The following is a 13205-nucleotide window of genomic DNA, read 5'->3' on the forward strand; positions in this document are numbered from 1 at the left end:
ACAAAGCAAAGCGGAAATAAAGTACAGCATACAAGTCATGCTGGATCTAAAAAACAGTCATAAACATTCTTCAACCAAAAGAAGTAGTGCCATCACAATCAACGCCCAGCCAGGGCCAGAAGGTATACAAAAACACATAAAAAACTCCCCCTGAGTTCATACTCCCCCTTTTTGCCAATGATAGACAAAGCATGGTCAAGCATTGGAGGCAGTCTCACTATCAGACTTCGCAGGTTCAGTAGTAGCAGATTCCGACAAGCTTAAACGAAGAAGAACAGTGGCCAATTCAGTACGAGCCCCTGCCAGTTGCCTCGCAATTATGCCGTGAACAGTCTCAAGCTCAGAGACCCTTGCCTTCAACTGAATAGAGAGTTGGAGATCCCTTGCATGCGGCGAATCATTAACCACTGTATCAGCTTCAAAATTGGAGGGAGCAATCACCGGTGTAACATCACAAATATGATCTCCAGTCAACAGACGACGGTCAACCGTATAGAGCAGAGTCGGACTTATCACCTCACTTGGAATTGGCTCAAGATCCTATGTTGTTAGTATTCCAAAGATTAGATTAGGGAAGGGTAGCCTTACCTTCTGTTCACGTGGATGGATCAAGGTGAAAATATGATTATAAATCCAGGCCCCCAAATCAAACGCCATTTTTGTTCCAATTCGAAACAAGAGACTTGCCAATTGCTTGCCCATGGTATGGAAATGAGCTGATGGAAGCTAGTTGTGAAGCGCAAGACGATGTAATATGACATATTTTGAGGTGAGCTGAGAGCTGGGTAGATAATCCTTGTCACCAGAAGGCCATGTATCAGTCTGTCCACCGGTTAGGGTCTTGGCCACTGAATCCCAGTCAGTGATTGCTTCTTCGTGCACCGCTGACAAGCCATAGTATTCATTAATCATGTCAGGACCAAGGACGTACCATTTACCTCGAATGAAGATTTGCATTGGCCGTGGCCCAGTCAGATTGTCTATGTCTTCATTGAGATTACAGTAGAATTCATACGTGAGGAGCTTCGAATATAGACAGATAGAAGAGACTGTCTTCAGCAAGCCCACTTCACTCAGCAGTGGCAGGATGTCGCAAACTGAATTCATTTGGTTTTCATCAATAGACCGTTGGACAATGAGATCTCTCCTGACCATGGTGGAACATTTACCTTGAGCAGTGGATGTAACAAACTGAGGCTTGTAAATAGATGTGTCAGAACTTTCAACAGGTTGAACCTCAGGAGTGATACTCCGACCTCTGGAACGAGTATAGATGGTTTTCCTTTTCGGGTAGAGGGTGTGGGAACAACAGCTGGTGGAGCAGCAGCATGACCTTTTTGCTTAACAGACGACCGTAGTGTCTTGAACACTTGTTGAATTGGAGGATTAGCTTCAGGTTCGACAGATTCACTAGACTTTCTTCTCTTCTCAGGCTGATCTACAACAGCATTGTCATCACCCGTCTCAACAACAACCTTCACAGGAACATTCTTTTGTTTTGATCTTCTCGTCTCCTTGGAATGAGAATGAACAGGAGACACAGAGTGACTGGAATCAGGAACATGGGCAGAAGAACTTCCAAGAAGATTTGTGACTTCTCTAATTTTGAAGGTGGTGGAGTCAGGATGAGCAGTAGCCTCAACAGTTGGGGGCTTAGGTGCATGAGCTTGTGTGCCATAGACTTCTGCTAGGATCTTTTCATCTTCACTCGAGGACTCAGAAGGATGAATCACACGGTATGGTTCTGGAATGGAGGCAGCAGGTAAACCAGCAAAATGCCGGACATGTTCAAGACTTTCAGCCAAAGATGAGGAGGTGTAGACTGGAATCCGTCTATTCTTTCAGATGCATGGGTGCTTGAGTGTTTAAAAGACTCAACTTCAACAGGCAAACCAGAAGGATTATCAGAGGGACAGATTTCATGTGGGACATCAGCGATCGCAGAAGGAGGCAGAGCAACATGATCAGACGAGTAAACAACCAAACTTAGATTGTTGGTCTCCTTAGAGGGCTTACCTTTCGTATCAGATACAACATCAACAACTTCCTTCAAAGGCTCAGGCTTTATAAAGGGGATGCAAGGGGGATCATCAGAAACAGAGGATTTCACAGATAATAACTCATTTACATTATCAGACACAGTAGGCACAGCAGACGGAATATCAGCAGTTACAAAATCATCAGGCTTATCAGGAGAAATTTCAATAGGAGAATCAGAAGAATTTGACCTGTTACAAAGAATCTCCATTCGGTGTCTGGCTTCATTCTCAGCAGCCTGTAGGTATAGGGGTTGTGCAATTGCTCTATTCTGATTCAAGAGCCCTTTGTGCAAAATATTGGAGAAACGCTCCGGCTCGATTTCCATCTAAGGGCTCTGGGATAAATGCTGGAGAAATCTCATTACTAGCTTCGGAGGCCAGCAACAGGAGCTCACTGGTGTCATCTTCAGACCAGTCGGCATAGAACTCTGGATAATCCGACATCACTGTGACCATAATCTCGTCACGAAGAAGGGGATCAAGCTTCAACTTCTTCTTCATATCTAACTGGAGCAGGGTTTTGACATGCTTGGTGGCTGTCTCTTGTGAATGAACCTTTCTCCCAAGCTTGATGATAATGTTACGAATAACATCCGCCATTGATATGTAAAGTAGGAAGGCTGAGAAAGAAACCGTAGGTAGAAAAACAGAGAGAAATCAATCGGTGGGCAGAGATAATTTTTGAACTTCTTCGTTCTCCCAAGCCTGACCCGATACTCAAATATAGACCCAAGGGTGAAGTACGCTAATAAATGCAGCACGTCAGATTACATGCAGAGCCGATGTGATTGACGCAACGGTATGCCTTCTTTTTAAGCAGGAAACGGATGCAGAGAGGATTTGAAATTTGAAAAAGGTGAATTACTTTATGGAAAAATAGGTTAACATATTCTCTTAACAAAACAGAAGAGAGTTTTAAAAGGAAGTCAAAGCTGGTTATTGACCGGGAAACTTAATTCCATATACTCTCCTTCTGTATTACTTACTGCCTTATTAATCAATGCTGCAGATTCCCAGAGCAGATCTGAGAATCTCAAATCGATTTGCATCTAGGGGCTTAGTCAGAATATCAGCCAATTGCTTATCTATTTGAATATACTCTAACTCAATTTCCTTTGATTCTACCAAGTCTCTGATGTAGTGATGTCTTATATCAATATGCTTCGTTCTGAAGTGTTGAACTGGATTCTTTGAGATATTGATAGCACTGACATTGTCACAGTAGAGTGTCATAATTCCTTGAGTCAGACCATAATCTAAAAGCATATGTTTCATCCATACCAACTGAGTGCAACATCCACCAGCAGCGGTGTATTCTGCCTCTGCAGTACTTAAGGAAATTGAATTTTGTTTCTTACTCAGCCACGATACCAAGTTTTTACCAACAAAGAAACATCCTCCAGAAGTACTCTTTCGGTCATCAATATTTCCTGCCCAGTCAGCATCACAATAAGCAACCAGACTTAGTTCAATGTCTTTGGAGTACCACGACCCATATTGAATTATTCCTTTTATATATTTCAGAATACGCTTAGCAGCTATCAGGTGTGATTATTTTGGATCAAATTGATACCGTGCACATATTCCAACACTGAACATTATGTCTGGTCGACTGGTTGTCAAGTACAGCAGACTTCCTATCAGGCTTCGGTAGACTGTGTTATCCACTGATACACCTGTGTCATCTTTAGATACTTTTGTGGAGGTGGAGATAGGTGTCCTGGATGGTTTGCATGATTCCAGATCAAACTTCTTGACTAAATTCTTAGCATACTTTTCTTGTGAGATAAAGTATCCTTCAAGACTTTGCTTAACTTGTAGCCCTAGGAAATATGTCAGTTGACCAACCATGGACATCTCGAATTCTTCCTTCATGACTTTTACTAACTCATCAGTGTATTTCTGTAAGGTAGATCCAAACACAATGTCATCCACATAGATCTGAGCAATGGTGACATGACCTCCAGTGGCTTTTACGAAAAGCGTTTTGTCGACACTTCTTCGTTTATACCCGTGTTGTAGCAGATACTGTGTCAGTCATTCATACCATGCTCGTGGGGGTTGTTTAAGACCATAGAGAGCTTTTCTAAGCTTGTAGACATGGGATGGATAATCTGGATCTTCAAAGCCTTTAGGTTGTGCCACATAAATATCTTAATGCAGATATCCATTCAAGAACGCTGTCTTAACATCCATCTGAAACAGTGTGAATCCCAGAATGCATGCGACTGCCAGAAGGATTATGATTGACTCTAGTCTCGCCACAGGAGCAAACGTTTCATCATAGTCAATTCCTTCTATCTGAGTGTATCCTTGTGCCACTAACCATGCTTTGTTCCTTGCAATATTCCCAGCTTCATCAGTTTTATTTTTGAAGATCCACTTTGTTCCAATTATGTTCACACGATCAGGTCTTGGTACTAAATCCCAAACATGATTTCGGTCAAATTGATGTAGCTCCTCTTGCATCGCCTTGATCCACAGATCATCCTGTAAAGCTTCTTTTACATTTCTTGGTTCTATCTTTGAGGTATAGCAAGCATATCCGGATATTTCTATCAGATTATTTCTTACTCTGCTTCTGGTCTTCATCCCGTCTGTTGGATCACCAATGATGTTATCCGATGGGTGATTTTTCTGAGTTCTGGTGGGTTTGTCTTTACCCGTATCATTTATAGGGGTGGTATCCTGTTCAGAACTTTCTTGATCTTCATCTGATGATTCTTGTGTTTTGGGCTGACTGTTGTCATCGGCAGTATTCTGTTCACTGGGAGGGAGCTCAGTCTCTAAATCAGTCACTGTTGTTTCCACTGATTCATCTGGATTGTCATCTATAACCACATTTACTGATTCCATTACAGATTGAGTTCTCTTGTTGTAGACTCTATAGGCACGACTGTTTGGAGAGTACCCAATAAAGATGCTCTCATCGCTCTTAGGTTCAAACTTTCCTCTTTGTTCCCTATCAATCAGCACATAACACTTAGTCCCAAACACATGAAAGTACTTCAGGTTTGGCTTCTTTCCCTTCCAGATCTCATATGGTGTTTTGGTCGTTCCTGGTCTAAGATAGACTCTATTCACTGTGTGACAAGTTGTGTGAATTGCTTCAGTCCAGTAGCGCTGTGGTAGATGAGAAACATGTAACATAACTCTAGCCATTTCCTGCAAAGTTCGATTCTTTCTTTCCACCACACCATTCTGTTGAGCTGTTCTAGGTGCTGAGAACTCATGTGATATACCATGCTCGGAGCAGAAATCTGAGTATAGAGAATTTTCAAATTCTTTTCCATGATCACTTCTCAGTCTCTGAATTTTTATTATAGGCTCGTTCTTTTCCTTTTGAACCCTTATGCACAAGGTTTTAAAGGCATTGAAGGCTTCAGATTTTTCTCTAAGAAAGTACACCCAGCTGTATCAAGAGAAATCATCTACACACACAAATATGTATTTCTTTCCCCCAATGCTTTCAGTCTGTGTTGGCCCCATGAGGTCTATGTGAACAAGCTCTAGACATTTCTCAGTAGTGATAACTCTTACGGCTTTATGAGGAGCTCTTATTTGTTTCCCAATGGCACATGCACCACAAACTCTCTCCAGTTCTATTCTGATCTTAGGTACTCCTTTCACAGCTTCTAGTTTGATCAATTTATCCATATCTCTGAAGTTTATGTCACCCAGTCGTCTGTGCCAGAGTTTTGATTCATCAGATTTTGATAGGTGACAGGCATTTTTGTTTGCCAAAACATAACAGTTGTCTGAAGATCGTGTTCCTTCCATGACTAGTTGATCTGCTTTGTCACTGACTCTGCAGCAGTTACGATTGAAGCACACATTCCAGTTTTGATCACACAACTGACTGATGCTAATCAGATTTGCTTTCAAACCACTGACTAACAAAACCTCTTCTAAGTGAGGTAAACCTGGTACATTCAGGGTACCTTTTCCAACTATTTTTCCTTTTTTCCCGTCGCCATATGTAACAGATCCACTGCTGGGTTGAATAGCCAAAAGACACTTTACATTTCCAGTCATATGCCTGGAACAGCCACTGTCGAAATACCATCTAGCTTTAGTCGTAGATGCAGTCAGAACTATACTGGGGTAGCATATAACTTCTGACTTTCTAACCCAAACCTGTCTAGTGAATGGTGTAATAGTCTTGTTCTGATATTTTTCCTTTCTTTGATCTCTGTAGAAGAAATAACACTCAGGTCGAGTGTGACCTTTTGTTTGACAGTAGTGGCAAATGGGAGTGTATTGTCTAACTTTGACAAACTTATTTTTGAACCTTGAATACTGAGATTGAGGAGCTACTCTGCTGGAGTCAGTATCTGCAGTTCGATCATATGCCTTTCTCTTTTCATTTTTCTGAACTGACCGGGATGACTGTCCTCGTTCAAAACTGTGAACTGCTATTGCTGTTGACATACCCTCTTTTACAAACATAGGAGCACTATTCGAAGATTCACCTCGTTCAAATCCCAGACCCTTTTTATCATTTGGATTTCTACCAGAGTCCAGAATTTTGTCTAATGTTGATGTGGTGTCCATCATCTGGATATTTTTCTTCATACCTTCCAATTCCTTTATCAATTTTCCTTCTAGGGATCTTATCTGTGTGATAAGATCTTCTTTTATGACAAGATCTGTATTTAGTTTCTTCAGAAGATCATCCCTTTGCTTTAGTTCGTCATTCAGACTTTTATTGACTTTCACTATTTGTTCCCAGCTTGCAACAAGTTTAGCAAATTCCATTTCAAGTTGTATATGCCTCTTTTCAAAATCTTCTGTTGATATATAGGATTCTCCATCGGATTCATTTTCGTCTGACTGATTCTCTGTAGCTGTAAAGAAGGTTACAAAGTTTCCCACATTATCATCTGACGGGTCATTAGATGCTTCCTCCTCATCATCACTTAGCGTAGCTACTGACATAGCCTTCTTCCTCTTGAGATAAGTTGCACATTCAGCCTGTATGTGTCCAAAACCTTCACACTCTCTACACTGAACTGACCGGTTGAGAGACCTCCCTATATCTGTGGAACTGTTTCTGTATTGTCTTGTTCGGCCAGTCTGGGATTGATTGTTCTGTGGAAAAGGTGAGGTTTTTGCTTTCTGATACGCGGAGTTATTGCCTTTGTATTGTGTCCTGATAGACTGACCTTGACCTTTTTTGTTGAATCCTTTCAAGATTTTCTTAAAATTCTTGGTTAAAAGGGCCAAGGTTTCATCATCTATGTCGTCTGTGTCAGATTCTCGATCAGCTTCAGCCACAAAAGCCACTGACTTTCCCTTTTTGTTGACAACAAGATCATCATCAGCAAGCACTTCAAGTTCATATGTATGTAAACTTCCCATAAGTTCTCCTACAGTCTTCTTTTCCCAGCCTGTGTGTTCCTGAATAGCAGTTACTTTCATCCGGAAGCGTTTAGGTAAAGATCGAAGGATCTTTTTGACTACTCTGTCATCAGTGAATGGTTCACCAAGAATAGAGGCTCTATTCATCAGATTCTGAACCCGACTGTGAAAGACTGAAATAGTTTCTTCTTCGTTCATTCTAAGAGCTTCAAATTCTGACAGCACCATTTGTAGCTTTGACGACTTGACATCACTAGTTCCTTCAAATCTGGTCTCAAGAATTTCGCATACCCGTTTAGCTTCTTTTAACCCTGTGACTAGGGTAAAGACAGATTCATGCAGGAATCCTACAATAGAATTCAACGCTTTATTGTTTAGATCCAAGGCATTCATTTCATCGTCTGTCCAAGTCTCCATGGGCTTATCCCCAGTGGTTCCATCAGCATTCTGAACAGTTGGACGACTCCACCCAGATAGGACAGTACGATAAACCCTGGTACCTTGTGCTTGGAGATAGATCTCCATCCGAGCCTTCCAGAAAGAGTAGTTGTGACCATCTAGTTCTGGTGGTTTCATACTTGCATCCATCCTGAACAAAGACAACCAGCCAACAAACACACAAAGGCACTTCCAAAAGAAAGAGAACAATGCAAAACAAAAATCCCGTACGGATCAAGTCACTATGTAGACTTAAAAGCTCTGATACCACATGTAATTTTGCATTTTCTCTTTTTTAATCAAATTAACTGGATCAACTTACTGAAGAGAAGGACTGACTGATTCAACGATGACGTCAGTCAGTAATGCAAATCATTTAGATGTTTATAGAAAGCGATAACAGAACAAAGCAAAACACAAGATGTTTACCCAGTTCGATATAGTGTGTATCTACGTCTGGGGGACGATCACATAGGCGTCCAATCCAATAAATCATAATCCAATGTACAAAGGTAGAGAAACAATAATCTCACCCAAGTGCCCCACACAAGGTACGTACCCAGTCTACACAGGTTTAGTGGATTGTTGAAGATGGAGAGCCATGCATAAAGAAGTCCAATGAAATCCCTTCAGTTGGAGAGCCAACTCTGATGCAGTCCACTTCAATGACGCTCTTCACGGTTGTTCCCACAACAGTGTGATCGTAGTGTCCTTTCATTTAAGTAACAATGATTCTTCTCAAGATCTTCATCTTAATCACCATGAATATGTTGTATTGAGAAGAGGCAAGGTTATCAAAGATCTGATCTCATAAAACTGATAAGGAGTGTTTCTTCTCTCTTGAAAGCGTAACCCTAATCCTTGTCGAATAAGAGTACTTATAGTTCCATAGTACGAACACTCTCCATGGATATCTTTGATTGTAGATGGTAGGACAATATTTGAAGAATGTAATCATAAGGATTCGGTCCATACCTTTCCAAAATAGATACGCTGATCATCTTTCCAAATTTGTCTTCTTTAAACTGCGTATATACTTTAAGGAAACAACTTCCTAATTCAGTTATTCAGTGTTAGTCCCTCTGTTGTTGTATCTGATTGATCAGACCTCTGTAAAGCAAAACCGACACTAAGCTAATCCTGTCTTAGTTTTCCATAATAATATTGCCAATTATAAGTTAGGGGGTTTTTGAGCAATTAAAACACTAACATAAGTAAAATAGATTTTGTAAAGCATGTGTTTCCTCATTCGCTTAACATCTAATAACAACGCCAACTTAGGCTCAACTCACAAAGTGAAGGTACCGGGACCGGGAACCGGTGGATTAAACCGGATCTCCACTAATTAACAAGAGTACTAAATAAAACCAATTAAAAACTACCAAAGGGATTTGAACTCTAGTTCTTTTTAAAATTACCCACAAGCTCAACCATCTAAGCTAAGCATCATATTATTAATTTAATCACAACACTAATAAGAAAACTAATAACTAACTTCTAGGGTAGAACTTATAATTAAAACTTAACAACTTAACTAATTAAGCATAGCTAAGATTCAAACCCTAGCTTTTCATCCTAATAACCACACACTAAACCACTAAGCTAACAAACCACTTGGTGATTTAATCAACATAAAATCTATTTAAACACTAAGCAACAACAAGAACTATAACAAAGGCTCACCAACTGCCATCTTCTTCTTCTTCGATTCTTCACTGCCATGCCTCGGGTGGAACAACAGGTGCTTCACCGCCCGCGGCTCTGCCCGCTGTTTGCTGCCTCATCGGAACAGGGGAGGTCCCCACCCCCATCGCCGCCCGGAGGAAACCACCGATTTCCTTCGCCGAACGCCATCCCACAACCAAGCTCCGACATCGATATCTCCTAGCCCTGCTATCACTCGTCAGCGAGATATCTGGTGAACTCAACCATCGATGATGCACTGCCCACACCGGAGATCACCCGAAGCATTCCTGACCTGCGCCAGAAACAGAGTGCACCGACCACCCATCATCAACCCCGCCGTCGCACAGCTCGCCGAAAATGCTAGCTGGAACTCACGTTGCTGCTTCTCATGCTCGATGGTTTCCAGCCATACACGCTGAAAGGGAAAGGAGATGAAAGATGGTGGTGCGCGTTGCTTGCTGGTTCGTCGCGAAGAAGAAACGAGAGGGGGTGAAGGGGAGGGAAAGATGATGGTAACGCAAGAGTGGTTGCCGGTTGAGGCTTCACCGAGGGAGAACGGAGGAGGCGGAAATGTTGGCTGCTAGCTTTTGGTTCCAAGAGGGTAGAAAGAGAAAGATACAATACATACATGCTCACTATAGGGAATAGGGTTCATAATGGGTTGGGTTAGACCAAGTATGGAGTCTAGGCTAAACATCTTGGGCTCACCAAATAATTATAATACATATATTTATACAAACACATGGGCTTGACTAGTTGGGTTCAAGGCTATAAGGAATACCTTTGGGTTCAAAAATAAATAATAGGCTCCCTAGGATTTTAAAACCAATTTGGGCTCAGGATGTTTGGGTATAAAAACACTTGTTCACAATACTAGATAGACCCGAGCCCGTTTTAAAATAAATAGATATATAAATATTTTTAAGAAAAATATTTACTATTGGGACTATAATTTATTTTAGAAAAATACGGGGTGTCACATCCTCACCCCCTTAAAAGAAGCTTCGTCCCCGAAACTAGAAAATCATTTTGGGGATAAGAGTGTCACAAAAATACGATACTATAAAGAGAAAAATATTTTACAGGAATATATATACATATATATACACTAGGTTTTGGAAAGATTCGGTTCGAAAGGTTTGAAAGGTTGAAGGGTTTAGATTTTAAACTCAAGGACACGATGATTGGTAAGAAAAGAGGATGAGAGTTTAGGTTCCAAACTTGAAGACAACGTCAAATAGGATTAGGATCAAAGTCATCAAAGTTGCAACTTAGGAAATAAGGTTGCCACCTTGCACAGAATTGTTTGAAGTGAAGGGTCAAGAACGAGGTTGGACATGATTGAAACGATTTCCTAACGGAAGGATACTAGATTTAGACTCAAGGATAGCGTTGATTAGGAAGGAAATCAAGATTTTCAAGGTTACAACTTAGGAAAATGAGGTTGTCACCTTGTACAGAATCAAATTAAGAAGGAAACAAGAACGAGATTCGAAGAGATACGAAGGATTTCTCGGAAAAAGACATTTGGCTTGGCAAGAAGAGGAGAGAAAAACGGCTTAAAGAGGGTTAAGGATTCTCGACTTCAGGCGACTTCTTCGACTTGACGCTTCGATCACTGCACTTTTGACGAACTGAAGGTGCCTTACCCTGATTCCGACGCGTTCTAACGCTAAGATCTAAACCGGACTCTCTACATAAACTGAGATCACAAACATCTTCTCCCCAAACCCTTCTTCAAACGCTGTGTTGGTCCCGATAGGGTGGTGAAAGTCTAGAGGGGGGGGGGGGGGTGAATAGACTTTCAAGCTTTTTCAAAATAAATAACTCTTTGGTAACTTCAACTCTAAGTAACAAGTAAATAGAGTAAGTTTAAACTGCATAGCGGAATAGGTAGTATGTAAAGAGTTATGCCCAATCAATAATTCAAATGCGCATGTAAGATGAGTACAGATGATATGTAAAGTGATAGAGATATCTTGAATATATAAAGGAGATGGTGCACTCAATATATAATAATAATATTCAAGATTGTAAATAAATATCGTATCACGTTGACCGTGTAACGAAAGTTACATGCAACACGTCAAACTTGCTTAGAATAATTCAATATTTAAGCTTGAGAAGTTTGAGTCACATGCATACGTGAAAACACACTAAACCCGAAAGGTTAAGATTAACTGTGAATAGTAAACGGGTTAGTCGGATAAGATAGATAGATAGAGTAAATTATGTAAGTGCAGTATGTAAATGAGAGAGGCAATTTATAGTGGTTCGGAAGTGGCGTAATCTTCCTAGTCCACTTTACTCCTTTCGCGTCTAGGAGAAATTCACTATTTTCCACACACAGTTACAATAGTGAATAAGTGCTACACAAGCACTTCTTTCGGATGTTTTACACACAGCTACACCCAACTCCGAGTGTCTCGCACACAGCTACACTCAACTCCGAGTATTTCGCACACAGCTATACTCAACGCCAACTAAGTGTCTTGCACACAGCTACACTTAGCAACTACGAGTGTTTTGCACACAGCTACACTCACTAGAGTATTTTGCACACAGCTATACTCTATCTACAATTACAAATACAAAGGTAATTGTATCTCTCTCCAACTAGATTTGAGAATATTCAGACTAAGTCTCTAAAAATATTTGAACACTTGCACTTTTCGAATTTTGCACTTTGTTTATCCGTGTGTATTGCACCTCTGCTTTTTTCTTCAAGTCTTCATGGCTTTTTTTATAGGCAATCAAATATATCCGTTGGAGTGGGATAATTTGATATTTGAAATTACATTGTGCTCCTTTTCAGACATTGTGCTCCTTAGCAGCATTGTGCTCCTTTTTAAGAACATTGTGCTCTTTTTAAGAACATTGTGCTTGTCCGAAAATTTGACTTGTAAAAATAAGTCCTTAGGGGGAATTGATCTCGGGTGTGATTGTTTTGATTAAGGACTTCTACCATTTCACCATTAAGCTCATCCAATCATTCTTTGCAATGCCATTCCTTTATGCTTCTTTCTCGGATGAATACTTGTAGGACCAAAATTAATTTCTCAAATTAATTTTGTTCTTCCTATGGTAGATTCCTTTTGATTCGATATTCTGATTTATGATGCTTGTACTAAAAGACCTAAAAACCAAGGGGATCTAAAGTACATTTGGCTCATCAAAACTTACAAAAATATTCCTATCAATTTTCCCCCTTTTTGATGATGCCAAAACCTATACTCAGCCATTTGGCTTGTCTTTTAAAAACAATTATTTTTCAAAAGATTTTATTAACTTTGACATAGCCAAGACGAGTTTAACATTTGATTTTGACTCTAGGAAAGGTATTTTTAGCAATTAAAATTCCTATTCGCATTTTTGGATTTTAATAATAATGAATTTTGCATTTTTCCAATTTATGCGATTTGATACAATCTAAGCTAAAAATGTTACCTTTCAAGACAAATAAAATAACAATAAATAACAAGGAAAACTTAGTAGCATCATAAACAGATAATTCGAATCATTCCAAATTGTTCATGGGTTCATGTTCTCGTGGACCATACAAAAACAAATGTGACAATCATACAAATCATCTAATGACTTTGTTTCTCCTCTCTTCAAGCACATGATTTATATGATTTTGAACATCAATAAAATTGTCACTAATGGCATAATTGTTGCATA

The 13205-nt window shown here is 40.1% G+C and overlaps 1 protein-coding gene across 1 annotated transcript; it reads right to left on the reverse strand.

The window, feature by feature from the left end:
* Positions 1–726: 726 nt before the first annotated feature.
* Positions 727–2248, reverse strand: LOC109166460. The gene is made up of 3 exons (XM_019315414.1): positions 1875–2248; positions 1237–1833; positions 727–1147 (listed from the first exon to the last, which is right to left on the reverse strand). The coding sequence occupies exons 1-3, from the start codon at positions 2246–2248 to the stop codon at positions 727–729; spliced, it is 1392 nt and encodes a 463-aa protein (XP_019170959.1).
* Positions 2249–13205: the final 10957 nt, after the last annotated feature.

Source organism: Ipomoea nil, unplaced genomic scaffold (assembly GCF_001879475.1).
Source record: "Ipomoea nil cultivar Tokyo-kokei standard unplaced genomic scaffold, Asagao_1.1 scaffold3100, whole genome shotgun sequence".
NCBI classification, from domain to species: domain Eukaryota; kingdom Viridiplantae; phylum Streptophyta; class Magnoliopsida; order Solanales; family Convolvulaceae; genus Ipomoea; species Ipomoea nil.

Coding starts and splice junctions, on each gene's coding strand:
- LOC109166460 (XM_019315414.1), bottom strand. CDS start 2,248: ATGGAGATTCTTTGTAACAGGTCAAATTCTTCTGATTCTCCTATTGAA. Junction 1,834..1,874: donor GGTTTGCCTGTTGAAGTTGA/GTCTTTTAAACA, acceptor CTGAAAGAATAG/ACGGATTCCAGTCTACACCT. Junction 1,148..1,236: donor GTCGGAGTATCACTCCTGAG/GTTCAACCTGTT, acceptor CACCATGGTCAG/GAGAGATCTCATTGTCCAAC.